Source organism: Manis pentadactyla, chromosome 2 (assembly GCF_030020395.1).
Source record: "Manis pentadactyla isolate mManPen7 chromosome 2, mManPen7.hap1, whole genome shotgun sequence".
In the NCBI taxonomy this organism is placed as follows: Eukaryota; Metazoa; Chordata; class Mammalia; order Pholidota; family Manidae; genus Manis; species Manis pentadactyla.
In genome coordinates this window covers 22,784,033-22,798,460 of record NC_080020.1, presented here as the reverse complement: position 1 = coordinate 22,798,460, position 14,428 = coordinate 22,784,033, and the positions used below count along the sequence as shown (strand labels likewise).

The 14,428-nt window shown below is 52.0% G+C and overlaps 1 protein-coding gene across 4 annotated transcripts in view; it reads left to right on the top strand.

Moving 5' to 3' along the window:
- The window catches only part of NDST1 (N-deacetylase and N-sulfotransferase 1), a 57,128-nt gene extending 43,842 nt beyond the window's left edge, over positions 1-13,286 (top strand). For 3 of the 4 annotated variants that reach the window (XM_036881535.2, XM_036881536.2, XM_036881537.2), the window contains 6 exons: positions 904-1,027; positions 2,699-2,873; positions 4,905-5,075; positions 5,681-5,790; positions 7,521-7,623; positions 8,409-13,286. In XM_036881535.2, the coding sequence (XP_036737430.2) occupies positions 904-1,027; positions 2,699-2,873; positions 4,905-5,075; positions 5,681-5,790; positions 7,521-7,623; positions 8,409-8,528 (803 nt within the window). In that variant the 3' untranslated portion in view covers positions 8,529-13,286. Of the gene's footprint in view, positions 1-903; positions 1,028-2,698; positions 2,874-4,904; positions 5,076-5,680; positions 5,791-7,520; positions 7,624-8,214 lie in introns of all 4 variants that reach the window. The other variant, XM_036881538.2, reaches the window with a different exon arrangement.
- The last annotated feature ends 1,142 nt before the right edge of the window (positions 13,287-14,428 follow it).

Below are 14,428 nucleotides of genomic sequence, written 5' to 3'. Positions count from 1 at the left end.
CTGTCAGTGCATAGAGGACAGGCATCAATTTAGTCCTGTCTGCCAGAGGTGCAGGAGGAAGAAGAGGTGATACAGTTGCTAAGTGTTTGCCACCCCCACACACCCTCTAAGGCATGCATAAGTACTCCCACTTTATGGGTAAAAAACTTGAGGCTCAGAGAAGTTAAGTGACCCCCTAACATGTTCATTTAGGGAGTGGCAGATCCTGTTCTCAAACCCTGATCTCTGTGACCCTGGAGCTGATGCCCTTAATTACCAAACTCAACTGTCTCCTTCTCTCCAGGGACTTCTCATTGTGGCATCTGAACCAGAGACTCACACACAGGACAGGAATGAGCTCTCTAAAGGAGGGGAGAGGTCCTGTGCTGTCAAGGAGGGAAGGGGGCATGAGTAAGGGAAGGGCACCCAGAGGAAGAGGCCTCTGAGCCAGATTTCTTAGCCCTTCAAGGATTTCCTGTCAACAGTCTAGAGGGTCTGGAGCGCCCTTTTCTCTGAGCTCCTCCCAAGTGCCAGAGAGACTGAGGCCCAGAGCTGGAAGGGACCATCAGAAACCATCTAGCTCTGGGATTATGAGGAGACACTGATTGATTGCATGTGGCTGTTGGAGTTCAGTGGTGATGAGTCTAGGCCAAGTTCTTATTTAGGGATGAATGCTGTGATGGGTGATGATGTCTACAGTGGGTGGAGGAGTTGGGGTGCCCACATGCACGTCATGCATTTGGCCAGGGTCTAGTACAATTTCTGTATTGTATAGATGAGGAAACTAAGCCCCAGAGAAGGGAAGGGACTTTCCCAGGCTCTTCTAGTGAGTAGTGAAGAGCTAGGACCAGAACCCAGGATTTCAGACTCCATCTTTGTGGGGGGCGGCTGGGCCCTGGTCTCAGCTGCCTTCTGCCCCCTCAGGCACCACGGCCCTCTATCTTTTCCTGGGCATGCATCCAGACCTCAGCAGCAACTACCCCAGCTCAGAGACCTTTGAAGAGATCCAGTTTTTTAATGGCCACAACTATCACAAAGGCATCGACTGGTGAGTGGGCCTTTGTGTCTGCGGCAGGATGGGAAGGCCATCATGAGCTTGCCCGTGGGGAGGCCTGCTGTGGCTACAGCAGGGAGCAGCTGGCACTTGCTCACACATAGCTGAAGTTCCTGTAAACAGGGACAAAGTGCAGTGACCCTTGAGTCACGCTGTTGGAACCCTGTCACAGATGGGACACTTGATGAGGGAGTCCTTTGCCCCTTTGCGTTATCTCGTGGGGTCAGAGCCTGCTGGAAGGCGGAGCCAGCCCCTCCTTTGCTTGCACAGCAGCGTCCTGAGGCCTAGGGGAGAGGAGGGACTGTCCTGAGGTCCCAAGAGCTGGGGACAGAACAGAGGCTAAAGTCCACGTGTTCCGGCCTGAGAGCTGGCCTTTCCCACTGTTTGGAGTTGACCGTGGAGCAGGAGGTGTGGCAAGCCCTTCAGAGGCAGCTCGCTAGCCTCCAGGAAGTTGCCTGGAGAGGTGATTGAAACTGCAGCTCCCCACAGGAAACTGTCACCAGGGGTCACCTCAGGATATGGGGGCTGCATGGGGATGACTTCATGCTCTGAGTTTTTAAAACTTGAATCTTTCTCTACTCTTTGCCTTTTATGACCATATACATTTATTACCTTTATTATTTTTATGTCAGTGATTCACCTGGGTGGAGAGGTCATGGACATTCTTCTGCTTGGTTTTCAGTGTTTCTCTGCTGCTCTGTTTTGTCTGTCTACCTGCCTACTTACCCACCTACCTGTTTATCTGTCTATCTCTTTATAGGTCCACAGTCTCTTATCTAAAACCTATTGTAGGCAGAGGTATTATTGACGGTCACCCTTTTTTGGGATTTTAGAGAGTTAACATGCTCTTATGTCTTCAGCAGATACGTGAATATTTACATTAAGTAAGATTAATAGTAAGTCAGGTTTTGCTGCCAGATGGTTTTGCTACAAACTTCGGGGAAAAAGGCTTCTGTTTTCAAAGTTTCTCGATTTAGGTGTTATAAATAATGGATTGTGGACATACAAATGCTATTTTATAAGGGGAATTGAGAAAGATGAGAGAGCTAGCAATTCCTCAGCCTCCTTCCTAAGATGTTGGTTCTGTATGTAGGTGTAGGTGGAATACAGAAATCTGACAAGCCCCCAGGTGGTTCTAATAAAGGGGGTCCCAGGAGAAACCCTGTTTCACACCCTGTCCTGCTTTGTCTCCTGGTCCACAGTGACATCCTAGAAAGTACCATCCAGGTCAGCAAGGAAACCCTGCAATCTGGTAGCAGCAGCAGGTGTCCCCCTGGTCTGTGCAGGCCCTCGGGAGAGTTGGGGTGGTCATCGGCATCCCAGCTTGCTCCTTAGGCAGTGAGAATTAGGGCCCTGTCAATTTCATTCTGGGAGCACCTTGTATTGAATGGGAAGACACACCCCTTCCCATGCCCCACCACCCATATCTCCAGATCCCCCTGACCCCGAGGGCTCTCCTGAAAAAGAATCAGTTCAGAAAAGGGAGACTGCCAAGTGGCTGTTCCATCCGGAACCCCTGCCACAAGCGAGTCTTGTTCTGTCAGGAGCAATGCGGCCTGCTCGCTTTCTGAGGCTCTAGCCCCAGCGAGCCTCACCTCGTGCCACATTCTGCAGGCCTCTCCCTCATGAGTTTGCCTGTGAACCCCCTCTCTGGGCTTGCTGCAGGTACATGGAGTTCTTCCCTATCCCCTCCAACACCACCTCCGACTTCTACTTTGAGAAAAGTGCCAACTACTTTGATTCAGAAGTGGCACCCCGGCGGGCAGTGGCACTGTTGCCCAAGGCCAAGGTCCTGACCATCCTCATCAACCCAGCAGACCGGGCCTATTCCTGGTACCAGGTGAGCTGGGCCTGGGGCAGGGCTCTGGGTGTGGGGGCACAGTAAGTATTTACTCATTCGTTCAGTAAATACTAAGTACCTACTGTTGCCAGCCCTAAGCTAGGCTACTGGAATAGGTGGTGGGTAAGTCCCACTTCTGTGGAGCTCCTAGCCTAGCAGAAGACACAGGCAGAAATCCTAGAAAACCCAGAAAACTGTTGCCTCCTAGCCAGCAGTTACCTACCCACTCTCCTAGCTTTGTGGGGGTCCTGCCTCTGATTCTGACACCAAGAGGGGGAGGCTGGTTCCATGCTGATGAAGCTGAGATTTGGTGGACAGTGATCATGCTAACCGGCCTCTCCCTGGGCACTGGGTGGGGTGGGGGTGAGGACTTGGAGAAGAGCAGGACACAGGACCCCCCATTCTTAGTGGAGGATGCCAATGCCTGATCAGGTAAGGAAGTTCCCTGGACTATAGTCTGGAGTAGCTATGACTCCTAGTCCCTACTTGACTGTAAGAACATGTATAAGACATATATGTTTATATCATGTAATATTTTGTAAGAACCAGATTTAGAAATTGTTTAATTTCAATGAGCTGACTCAATTTCTTCTGCGCACCATTCCACTGGACGGAAAGTTCAGGCTGGGGCCTTGTAGGGTTCCTCCTGTTCACCAATCTTCCTGGGATTCTGCCCCAGTGCCAGAGTGTCAGAGGGTGCCTGGTCTACCAGCTGGTCCAGGAAGGCCTCCTCATGCCTGACCACTTCCTGCAGCAACCTGCCACCCTCTGAGCCTGCTCGCCTGGGGACTACAGAAGGTCATCTTGGGGATCCCATTGTGTCCCCAGGGCTGGCAGGGACCCTGGTACTGACCCTCTTTCTCTCTGGCCCCACAGACCTCTCCACTTCCTCTCACTCCCTACCCTGAAGCGTGTGATCCTCAGTGGAAGTGTGGGGACTAGTGAGGGTGACCCCTGTGGACAGGTTCCTGATACCGGCCTCAGAGAATTCTGCAGATGCCAATGGCCCATGGCCTTATTTTAGGTGGTTCAAACCTGGCATTTTCCCCTTTTCAATTCTTCCCCAGTTTTTCTGTCTTAGTCTGCTTGGGCTGCCATAATAAATACCATAGTTTGAGTAGCTTAAACAATAGAAATTTATTTCACAGTTCTGGGGGCCAGAAATCCAGGATCAAGGTGCCAGCTGCTTCCGGCCCTGGCAAGAACCCTCCCCGGCTTTTAGATGGCCTCCTCACTGTGCCCTCATGTGGTGGAGAGAGAGTGACCTCTGGTGTCTTTTCTTACAGGGGCATTAATTCCATCATGGGGGTTCCACCCTCGTGACCGCCTTTAAACCTGATCACCTCCCAAAGGCCCCATCCCTAAACAGTCGCACTGGGGGTTAAGGCTTTGACATGGGCTGTTGAGGAGGAGACATGAGCATTCTGTCCGGGATACCTTCTGTTTTCTATGAAGGAGAAATTCTCAATTTGGTGCAATATGGCTCCTAAGTCTTTTCGAACACTGCTAAGTTCTGTTTTCAACAAAGCACATGCAAGAAGGTTCAAGGCCCGTAAGCAGACGTTTGTATCTAGCTGGCATTTGAGAACGTTTCTTCATTTTTGTGTTTATGAATGATTACCTTCCACCTATGACAACTGATTTTGGTTTTCCATTTATGGAGGCAGTAGTTAGTTTCATTTTGGAATACCTATGTGAAAAAGAAAGATGAGTCAACATTAAGAAGTGTATTGACATTGACAAATAAAGGTGGTTCTGGGATGTGGCAGAAATCGCAGGCTGGTGGGCAGATGACCAGCATTTGAAAACTCTGAACAAGTCTAACCCCCATCTTGCAAAGATGGGAACATTAGGGTCCAAGGAGCCATGACTTCCTCTAGGTCAAAGGGCAACGAGAGGCAGAGCCAGAACTTGAACACAGGGCTTCTGGTTCCAGCCCAGAGTCCTCTGGCCACCTCAGGGCTGCTGCCCCACAAAAGCTCTTCCTTTATGCCTGCACATGACAGGCTGTGTCTCTCCTCTTGCCTGCAGCACCAGCGAGCCCATGATGACCCAGTGGCCCTGAAGTACACCTTCCATGAGGTGGTCACAGCTGGGCCTGATGCATCCTTGAAGCTGCGTGCCCTCCAGAGCCGCTGCCTGGTCCCTGGCTGGTACGCCACCCACATCGAGCGCTGGCTCAGTGCCTTTCATGCCAACCAGGTAGCTGCCTGGCCCTAACCCATGGGAGGGCAGTCATGGTACTGGCTGGTGGTGGAGAGCAGAGAGCTGCAAAGTTGCTTTCAGCAGTCACGGGGCCAGAAATGCCATCTCAGGCGAGTTAGACCTGTGGGGTCTTCAAAGGTTTTAGTCTTATTTATCTCAAGGTTGCTGTGTGAGAATTCCCTAAGCCCTTGTGCCATTACAACAGGCTCCACATCCCTAAGGGGACTCAGAAAGCCCTGCTAGACCTGGGATTGGGCGGGGTTGTGGGGGGGTTGCGATTGCCCCGCCTGGAGGGAGAACCAGATCTCACGCGGCCTCCTAGGGAATCCCTTGGAGGGTTTCAGGAGGGCTGGAAGCTTGGAAAGAGACAGAGCGGGATGTGGTAGGGGTCTAGGCAAGGAAGCCGCAGAGAGCAGGCAGTCGGGCCACAAAGGATTGAGGCATGGGGTCACCCGCCGTTCAGAGGTGGAGGAGGAAGCAGAGGCTGCAGAGGGCAGGGTCCCCAGTTTGTAACCATGGTTGCTGAACCAGAAGACTAGGGGCCTGTTTGCTACTGGAGTGAAAACAGGTTCAGATCACCTCCCCCCTTTTCTTTTTTCCAGATTCTGGTATTGGATGGCAAACTGCTGCGAACAGAACCTGCCAAAGTGATGGACACAGTACAAAAATTCCTTGGGGTGACCAATACCATTGACTACCACAAAACCTTGGCGTGAGTATTGCTGCCTTGGCCTTTCAACAGGGTGATTTCCTGAGCAGGCCCCTGAGCCAGAAAGCTAAAGACTTGAATGATTGTGGCAGAGGTGCAGATTAATTAGGGTCAGCAAGTGTGACAAAGTATGTATGTCCCTGATAACAGTTTAGCAGAAAAGCTAAAGTTAATATGACTTGAGTTATATTGGTAAAGGTATCAACCTGAGAAAGAGGGAGGTGATGAATCTGTTCTACTGTGGTCAGTCCCACCTCTGGGGTGTTGTTCTCAATCTGGGCTGAACATTTTTAGAGTGTTTTGTCTAAGTAAGCTAGACGCACAGTGAGCAGCCCCAATTCCCACAAGGGTTTCTTAACATTAGCTCATAACTTAAAAATATAATTTCTGGAAGAAGGAGCTATAAATATTGTCAATGGCTAATAATCCCATTCACTCAGAACCTGGTGCAAATGCACTGAGAATGCACTCCCAAAATGAGTAAGTGCCAGTCTTACAGGAGTAAGTAACCAGTGTTACAGGAGCCTAGGGCTGAGAAGAGGCCGCCTCCTAGTACCGCGTCAGACAAGGGACACACTCAGTTGGATGAGGGGCCTGAAGAGAAGGAGGAATAAAGTCACCTTCTCTGGCTACCTTCTTGGGAAAGTCTTACAGCAAGCACATCCACTTCCCACTGTCTTGGAAGTTGAAGGTGGAGAAGGGTCATCCTCCACCTTGAGGTGGAAAGGAGCAGCAGCTAAGGGTGTGGGCCATGGCATCAGAGGGGCCCAGGCTAAAACCCAGATCCATTACTTCTTTGGCTGTGTGATCTTGGACAAGGGTCTTAGCTCATTCAAGCCTCACTTTTCCTCATATGTAAGTTGAGAATAAAGGTGACAGTTCTTAAACCCTGAGGGTCACTGTACTGAATGAGAGCGAGCATGTGGAGCTCCTAGCTCTGTGCTTGGCATGCACTAATGGCCAGGGAACGGCCACTGCTCGCATCGTCGTTGTTACCTGTGCCTACCCGGTGACGCATTCAGAAGTCCCTGTCTACCTCACCTGCCAGATGTGAATTCTGTTTTCTTGCTGTCCTCATGCCCAAGAATTTCTTAATGGTTCCTGATCTGGGGTTGAATTCTGATGCCAGTATGCCTCCCCTCCCTGTGACAGCTTCAGGTCTCCTCTTTCAAACCAAGTGTGACTTTGAGCCCCAAAGTCAATCTTGCTCTGTCATTTCTGAAATTTACGCCAAAAAGCAAAACTTTCCAGTGATGAACATGCTTAAGTGTAACTACAAATGTTGTGTTTCTTGAGAAAAGCACAGTTTACTACAAAACCGAAGAATTTCCACTAAATGTTTTCCTCCTATTGGATTCTTGGATTAAAGAATGCTGCTCCCCGCTGAGTTGGAGAATGCTCAGAAGGGGTTTCCCAGAATCAGAAAGGATGGGAAGTGTTCCTATTAGGGATTGCTGATGAGCTCCGGCGCCCAGCCGGAAGAGAAGGCTCAGAGCATGTGAGCTGCCCTCTGCTGGGAAGAAGTGGTAGGCGTGTATGGTGCAGCCAAGGGTCAAAGCTTGAGCCAACAATGAGCCAACAATATGGGCCCCACACAACCTGTGGGTTCCAGGAAGTGCGGAGGGGAGTGGATTCTGTGATCTTCTAGGCTGTGCTACTGTGAACATTGCCTTCAGGTGGGAGGAGGGTGGGCTGAGCCAGGTCCCATCCACAGGCTTTCCCCACCTCCACAGGTTTGACCCAAAGAAAGGATTTTGGTGCCAACTGCTTGAAGGAGGAAAAACCAAGTGTCTGGGCAAAAGCAAGGGCCGGAAATACCCAGAGATGGACTCAGATGTAAGTGCTAGACTCTGCCTGTGGCAGCCAGATGAATGAACGGGGTGCCTGTATTGGAGGGACTTTTCTCCCATTTACCCTATACTCAGCATGTTAATGGCCTTGGCATTTTTTGGATAGCGTCTTAAGAGGAGGAAATATGGGCTAGGATGTGGTGGGTTAGAATTGATTTGGTCAAATGAGTATTTATTACCTTCTACTAAGGGCTGACTGTTGCGGGGCTTAGAGGATGAATCAAACATGTTGTCTTCAAGGAACCCTTTTCTAGGAGGGGAATGATGGTCAACACACACCCCTAAACAGAATACAAGGCAGGAAGTACTTCTTGCAGTAAGAGGTGCGCACAAGTGCTATGGGATTTCAGAGCAAGGGGATGCCAGGAGCTGGGAGGGGTGAAGGAGGCTTCTCAAAGGAGGGGATGGGGCTCTGGAGCTAGGCCCAGAAGGAGGTGGCAGCATTTGGACCTGTGACTGCACGGGAGAATGATGCGGCAAAGGATGCAGGGAAAGGTTGCACGCTGGGACCTCTTGTTTCCTCTGCTTGTTTGCCCCTGGTTCTGATTGATTCTCTCTCTTTTGTCCCTCTCACAAGAATTTTGACCTTGTGTGCTGTATTTTGGTGCTCCTCCTACATAGGAGTGCTCTTTTGGAGGCTACCGTGTTGAGGAAGATTGTGCATGAATAATAGGTGTATGGGCCGATGCCAGCAGCATGGTGGCGGTAAAGAGGAGGGGCTACTCTTGAGTCAGCACATCACCAAGATCTGAACTCTCCTCCCTGTTACAGTCCCGCGCCTTCCTGAAGGACTATTACCGGGACCACAGCATTGAGCTTTCCAAGCTGCTGTACAAGATGGGCCAGACGCTGCCCACCTGGCTGCGGGAGGACCTCCAGAACACCAGGTAGCCATGGCCACCACAGCCAGAACGAATGTTCGTGACGGCAGGGATGTCCCCCCACACGCTGAGCCAGACTGACCTGCACAGTGGGGAGCTGGGCTCGGGCTGGCCAAGCACTTATGAGCAATATTCTGCCAAGGCCCAGGCAGGGCCAGGAGAAGAGCCCAGGCTGGGCCACGAGCACCTCAGAGCATCCACTGCGGGGTCTGTGGCCACTAGGACCTCCCTCGCCACCAGGGGTCCATTCCGTTCACAGCCTTCATGAAGAGGCCACTTTCTGTTGGTGGAAGGCCGCTTCCTGGGAGGGAGGGCATTCATGAGACTCTCCTGTCCCACGCTGTGTCCTGCCAACCACCCCATCTCCTCCGTCCCATCCCTCCCTGCCGCAGCAGGGTGTCACCTCAGTGTTAGCTGCCATATTTTCCCTGTTCTCCAGACAGTAAGGGACAGGAGCCCAGCTGGGCCTTTTGCCAGACCAGGGAGAAGGACTCGCCATTTCCCGGAGGCCCTTCAGAGGGTCAGCGGGGTACTCAGAGGCAGGCTGGACAGGAGGGCGGCCACCCCGAGAGAACTCTGAACCTCCACACACATTCTGGTTAATGCCTTCACATCTCACCTTCCGTTTTTGGAGAAAGAAGCACTGGTTCCTACAGTATCCACCCAGTCCTCAAGGCCTCTGTCGGCCCTGGGGCCCTGCCATGCTGTTAGGACCCAGAGACCTAGGCCGCCTGCTCCCCGTTCTTCACCCTGGGATCACATGTGTGGTGTCTCCTGTGGTACCAGACTGAGGCGGTTCGGGAGTCTGCCCGTATACATGTTCCAGTGTATAAACCTTGTCCCCGTGCCCACCCAATCCTGGCCCCTGGCAGCACTGGGCAGAGCTGGTAAGACCGCCATCCACGGCCACAGCCCAGCTAGCTGTGGCCGAGGGTCCCCAGAGACCCCCTTTAACCTCCCAAATAACTAAGAAGCTAAAGTATTTTGATATTTTGTTTTTTTTCTGGTGCCAGAGTTTATACCCTGGGTGCTGGGGTCGCACTGTGTTACATATATATATATAATGTGTATATATATATTATATATTTTTTGGTTGGGTTTGTTTTTAATTCAGTTGTATGAAACAGTGGCAAGCCCCATCCCCAAGAGGTGTCCTATCTCAGTGCTAGAGAATGAGAAGGAAGGGGGGGACATGTCTTCTTGTGCCCCAGGAGAGGTCTCATTCCCTCTCCAAGCGTTATGGCTGTCCTGGCTTCCCCTGCAAGCAGAGGTGGGGAGATGCACAGGGAAGACCTCCTCCCCCTGGAAACCTGGCTTTATGAAGCAGTGACCCTGGGGGAATTCAGGCCAAAAGAAACAGCTGGGCTGAGGTGGGAGACCTGCGGCCAAAGGCTGACCTCCCCTCCCCTTCACATGGTGCTAGGTTGGGAGCTGCCCTAGGAGCTGGGGTGCCCACTGGGACCCGCAGGACTGTCCCCAGGCCCTCTGCAGACCACAGGCTCTCTGAGCTCTTCTCCGGCTGGGGCCTGCTCCTGCCCCTCTTTAACAATGTGATGTGATTAAGGCCAGGGTGCCTCTCCCCACCCCTCCCAATGCGAGTTTAGTTTCAAACTGACACTGAGGGAATCCTTCTGGAGAATTGTCTTGCTCGGAAGACTAACATCTTGGGTCTGGAAGGGTCATTCAACAAGTAAGGAAACAGGTCCAGAAAGGGAGGTGGCCTTCCTGGCCAAGGTCAGGAGCTGGTTGGGAGCAGGGCCGCTAACTGAACTTGAGGCTCTCAGTTCTGAGTCCAGTGCCACACTGCCTCTGAGCTAACCCTCAGGACCCTGCTCTGTGCCAGCCGGTCCCCTGCCCCAGTCACACCCTTGGTCATACCAGGATACAGGACAAACCGCCCTTTCCCAGCCAGGGCCTTTGAGCCCTCTCCACTCCAGCCCTGCGTTTGCATCTGTCTTGCTCTACTTACCTGGGAAGGTCCCGGCCTTCGGGGCCTGGGTCTGTCTGGGCTCTGAACCAGTTCCTGTTTCTCACGTTCTCCACTGGGATGGAGCAGAGCTGGATACTGAACATGACCAGCTGCATATGGCTCATTGGCTCCTGGGAGAAACGTTGCCGTCGCACTTCTCACTGTGGCCTTGGAGCCTAGGATCTCAGGGCCTTGCCTGCACCCCAGGGGACGAGGAGCAGTGTCTGAGGACAGGGTGGCACACCTGCTTGTATGCCCATTGCCTGTGCTGTGGAACCAGAATCCCAAATGGGGCAGTGCCTTCCATAGTACGAATCCCGGGCCTTGCCTCCCATCTTCCAGTGGTGGCCTCAGGCCCCATGCCCTGTGAGGACCTTACAGCCCACCTTCTGACATCTACCCTCTGGGCCTGGATGCCGTCTCTTGAAGCTAGGAATGCCTGGTGGGAAGGCAGCTCTACTTCTTTCTGCCTCTGGCCTGAGGAAGGAGCAGGCAGGTGTGAAAACTTGAGGGAGCAGAGGACATATTGGGAACTTTTGCCCAGGCCCTTCTGGGAGTTCACGTGGGGACTTGACCTACTGCTACTTCCCTTTCCGTTAGTGAATTTTTCTTGAGTCCCCACTGCCAGGGCCTGTAGCCATTGGAGAGGGGAAGACTCAGTAACTGAGCACACAGACCCACGTCATGAGAAAACCAGAGGTCTGTGGGTGCGGCAGCATGGGCGTCTGTGGCGTTCTCTAATTCGCTGTAAGCATTTGGCTGAAAGAAAGAAGAGAGGGAAATAGCTTAAATCGTGTAGATGACTCCATCATCCATCCTGCCCGCCCCGCCACAAGCCTTTGCCCCAAGGTGGGTGCAGGTGGGATGTGTCGCCTGCGGCCGCCTCGCTCACTGGGAGCTCTAGCACTGTCCCTGGGGCAGGCATCTTGGTTTGGAGGACATGTCTCCAGTTTAGAGGCGGGCTGCTTCTGAGCCCCTAAGTAAGAGCAGCCAGTGCCTCTGGGCCCAGCTGAAGAAGCAGTGGTCTGTTTCAAGAAGAGGAAAACTGCTAGGCTGACCCACAGAGGTTGGTGGTTCCAATGTGGAGCTGACCCCACAGGTTTGTTAGTGGACAGAGCAAGTAAACAAATGTTTTCCCAGAATTTTTATTATGAATACCCACTACCCACCAGGTCGGTTTAAAATGAACCATTTTGCCACATTTGTTTCTCTATGTATTTTTTTTCTGAGCTAGTATAAAAGTAAGTTGCAAATATGAGACTTTGCCCCAGTGTGCTTCAGCCTGCATCTCCTGAGAGGTAGGACATTCTCCTACGTACTGGCCGTGTCACACTCAAGACAACAATAATTTCTTAACAACATCTGCTGTCCAATCTGTATTCAGATTTCCCCCAGTAACTTAAACCTGGGTTTGGAATCAAGATCCAATCAAGGTGCACACGTTACCTCTTTTAACTATGTTTCTAAAAAAATCTCTTTGAATGCTGACTAGTGCCCTCTCTGCTCACTTTGATTCTTTAAGTGACATTTTTTTCTGAGGCTAGCAGGCCTGCTGTCTTGTAGAAGTCCCACATTCTGGATTTGTGTGGTGGTTTTTTCATGGTGTCATAGAAAAGTTCCTCCAGCCCCTGTATTGTCAAGGTAACTTAAGCTATGTGGGTTTTTGCCGTTTTTGCTGACTTGATTACTTCACTCCAGCCAAAGATGTCCTTCTACCGTCCCCTGTACCAAGTGCCAAACCAGCAGAGGGGCCGGCTGGAGCTTCGGGAGCTCCAGGGAGGGCCTGGGAGGGCCTGGGGTCACTCTAGAAAGAGGAGGCTGGCTCAAGCAGTGCTGTTGGTGGGAACGAGCCATCTCTCCAAAGAGCCTGTGCTACTGCCTTTGATCCTGATGATGGCCCACAGGGCGTCAAAGAGTCCTCTCTCTTTCTCTCCTGTGGGCTCCAGGTTCTCACTTCCTGGAGTCTTGTGGGCAATGTGCAGGGGAACAGAGCCAGGCCCCTGGGGTGCACCAGAGAAGGACCTAGCTGCGGAACTGCCTCCCCCGCGCTGTGGTGGGAGGCCAAGAGCACTGGGCTGGAGGCAGGAACGTGAAATGTGGTTTCAACTGGGTGCATTTAGTAGCTCCCTGACAGTATCCCCCCCAGGGCCTCAGTTTCCCCCATTTATAGAAGCTGACGAGGCTACAGCAGGGGTTTTCAGCCGTCAAAAAAGGAAGCGGGTCTAATCTAGTTGAAGTAAGGATGGAGGGCCCGGGCCCCTCCCTGCCTTGAGGCGAGCTGGGTTCTCCGTGGACTGACCCTGGGCTGGCAGCCCCCTGGGGCTTGCCCTCACCAGCTCAGAGAGCCAGAGGTTTGCAGCCCCCCCCCCCCCCCATGAGGGATGGGCCTGGGCTTTGTACGGGTCAGTGTCAAGGTCCTGGGGGAGATCCTGGCTGTGTTTTGTCCTAGTAAGTTCATCCCTCCTCCGTCCTTTCTCTGGCCCTCAAGGAGAAGGAGGGAGAAAGGGTTTTCTATGACTGTAGCTGTTAGTATCAGCAAGAGGGCTCCTTTTGTAATTTGTGCATGAAATTCATGTCATTTCCTGGGGAGAGGAGGGGGCTGATGGGAGAGGGTTGGGGCACATTAGGGGAGCAGGCGGAGATTTCCCTCCCTTGGGGTGGGGAGAGGGGATGCTACCCAGCTCACCAGATCAGGGCTCTCTCGAACCAGCCATTTTGGGTTGTGTTAAAAGTGGAAACCTTCCTCCGTTAAATGTACAATCTCGAACTAACTGCTAATAAAGTGGGGTTCTGTTTGTACACATTGGTCATGTCTGTCTGTCTGTCTGCCCTTTCGCAAGGCCTGCAAGAGAGGGTGGAGATAGGGATGTTTGCATGCATGGCCAGCCTGCCGTCCCACCCCCATGGTGACTTTGCCAAATCAAAGACCATTTCCATGGGGTTGGAAACTGAAGCTTTTTGACAGGGCAGCCACATGGGGTGTCTCAGATGACAAAGAGCCTTCAGACACAGACGGCTAGATCATTGAGAAGGGCTGGGGATTTGAGCCATGCAGGGAGAGGAGACGCAGCATCTAAAACTAGTTCTGCTACAGATGAGTGCTGTGACTGGGGATAAGTCACTTAACTTTTTGATCCTCAGTTCATCTCATCTTTTAGGGTCTGGAGGGAGTTGGACTCAGTCGCTGTTCTGGAGAACTTGTTAAAAGGCAGGTTACCAGGCTGCACTTCCAGAGATTCATCTGCAGCAGGTCGGGGGCGGGGGCCCAGGCGTCTGCACTTTAGCACCTGTCTAGTGTGCGGAGGCACCCCACTTGAGGAAAGCCTGGCTCGGACCCATGGGCCTGACCAGTTCTTACTAATTCAGAGTCCCACTGTCCAAGGAACTAAAACTGGGTAAAACGACTGACTTCTCATCCTCCCAGCCTGACTGAGGGCCAGGCTTGAGACTTGCAGGAGAGGAGCAGAGCCTGGGAGTCAGGAGGCCCTGGCCAACTTGCTGCAGGTATCTGGACCTGCTCCCTCCAAAAAAAACCGTACATTTTGGGCTTTCCCAAATCCACACAGTCAGAAGTGGGATGTGCATTTGAATGAATTTCTGATACACAGGAAGGTTTGGGAACACGGACTCAGGCCACAGGTCAGCACTGCGGAAACATCTTTGGAGTTTATCAGCTGGGGAGCTTCGTACAAGTGATTATCACCAGCACATGGCCGGAGGCTGTATTAACGGGAGCAGTTCAGGAAGCATGATGCTGAGGGGATGCCTGTGTCACATGAGGAGCTGGGCTGCATCAGTTTTAAATTTTAGAACAGCCAACAATCTTTTTTTTTTTTTTTTTTTTTTTAGAGTTGCAAACTTCAATTTATTAAATAATTTAGTCACAGGGATGAAAGTACAGCACAGGCAATAGAGCCAACAATATTGCAATATATTTATGG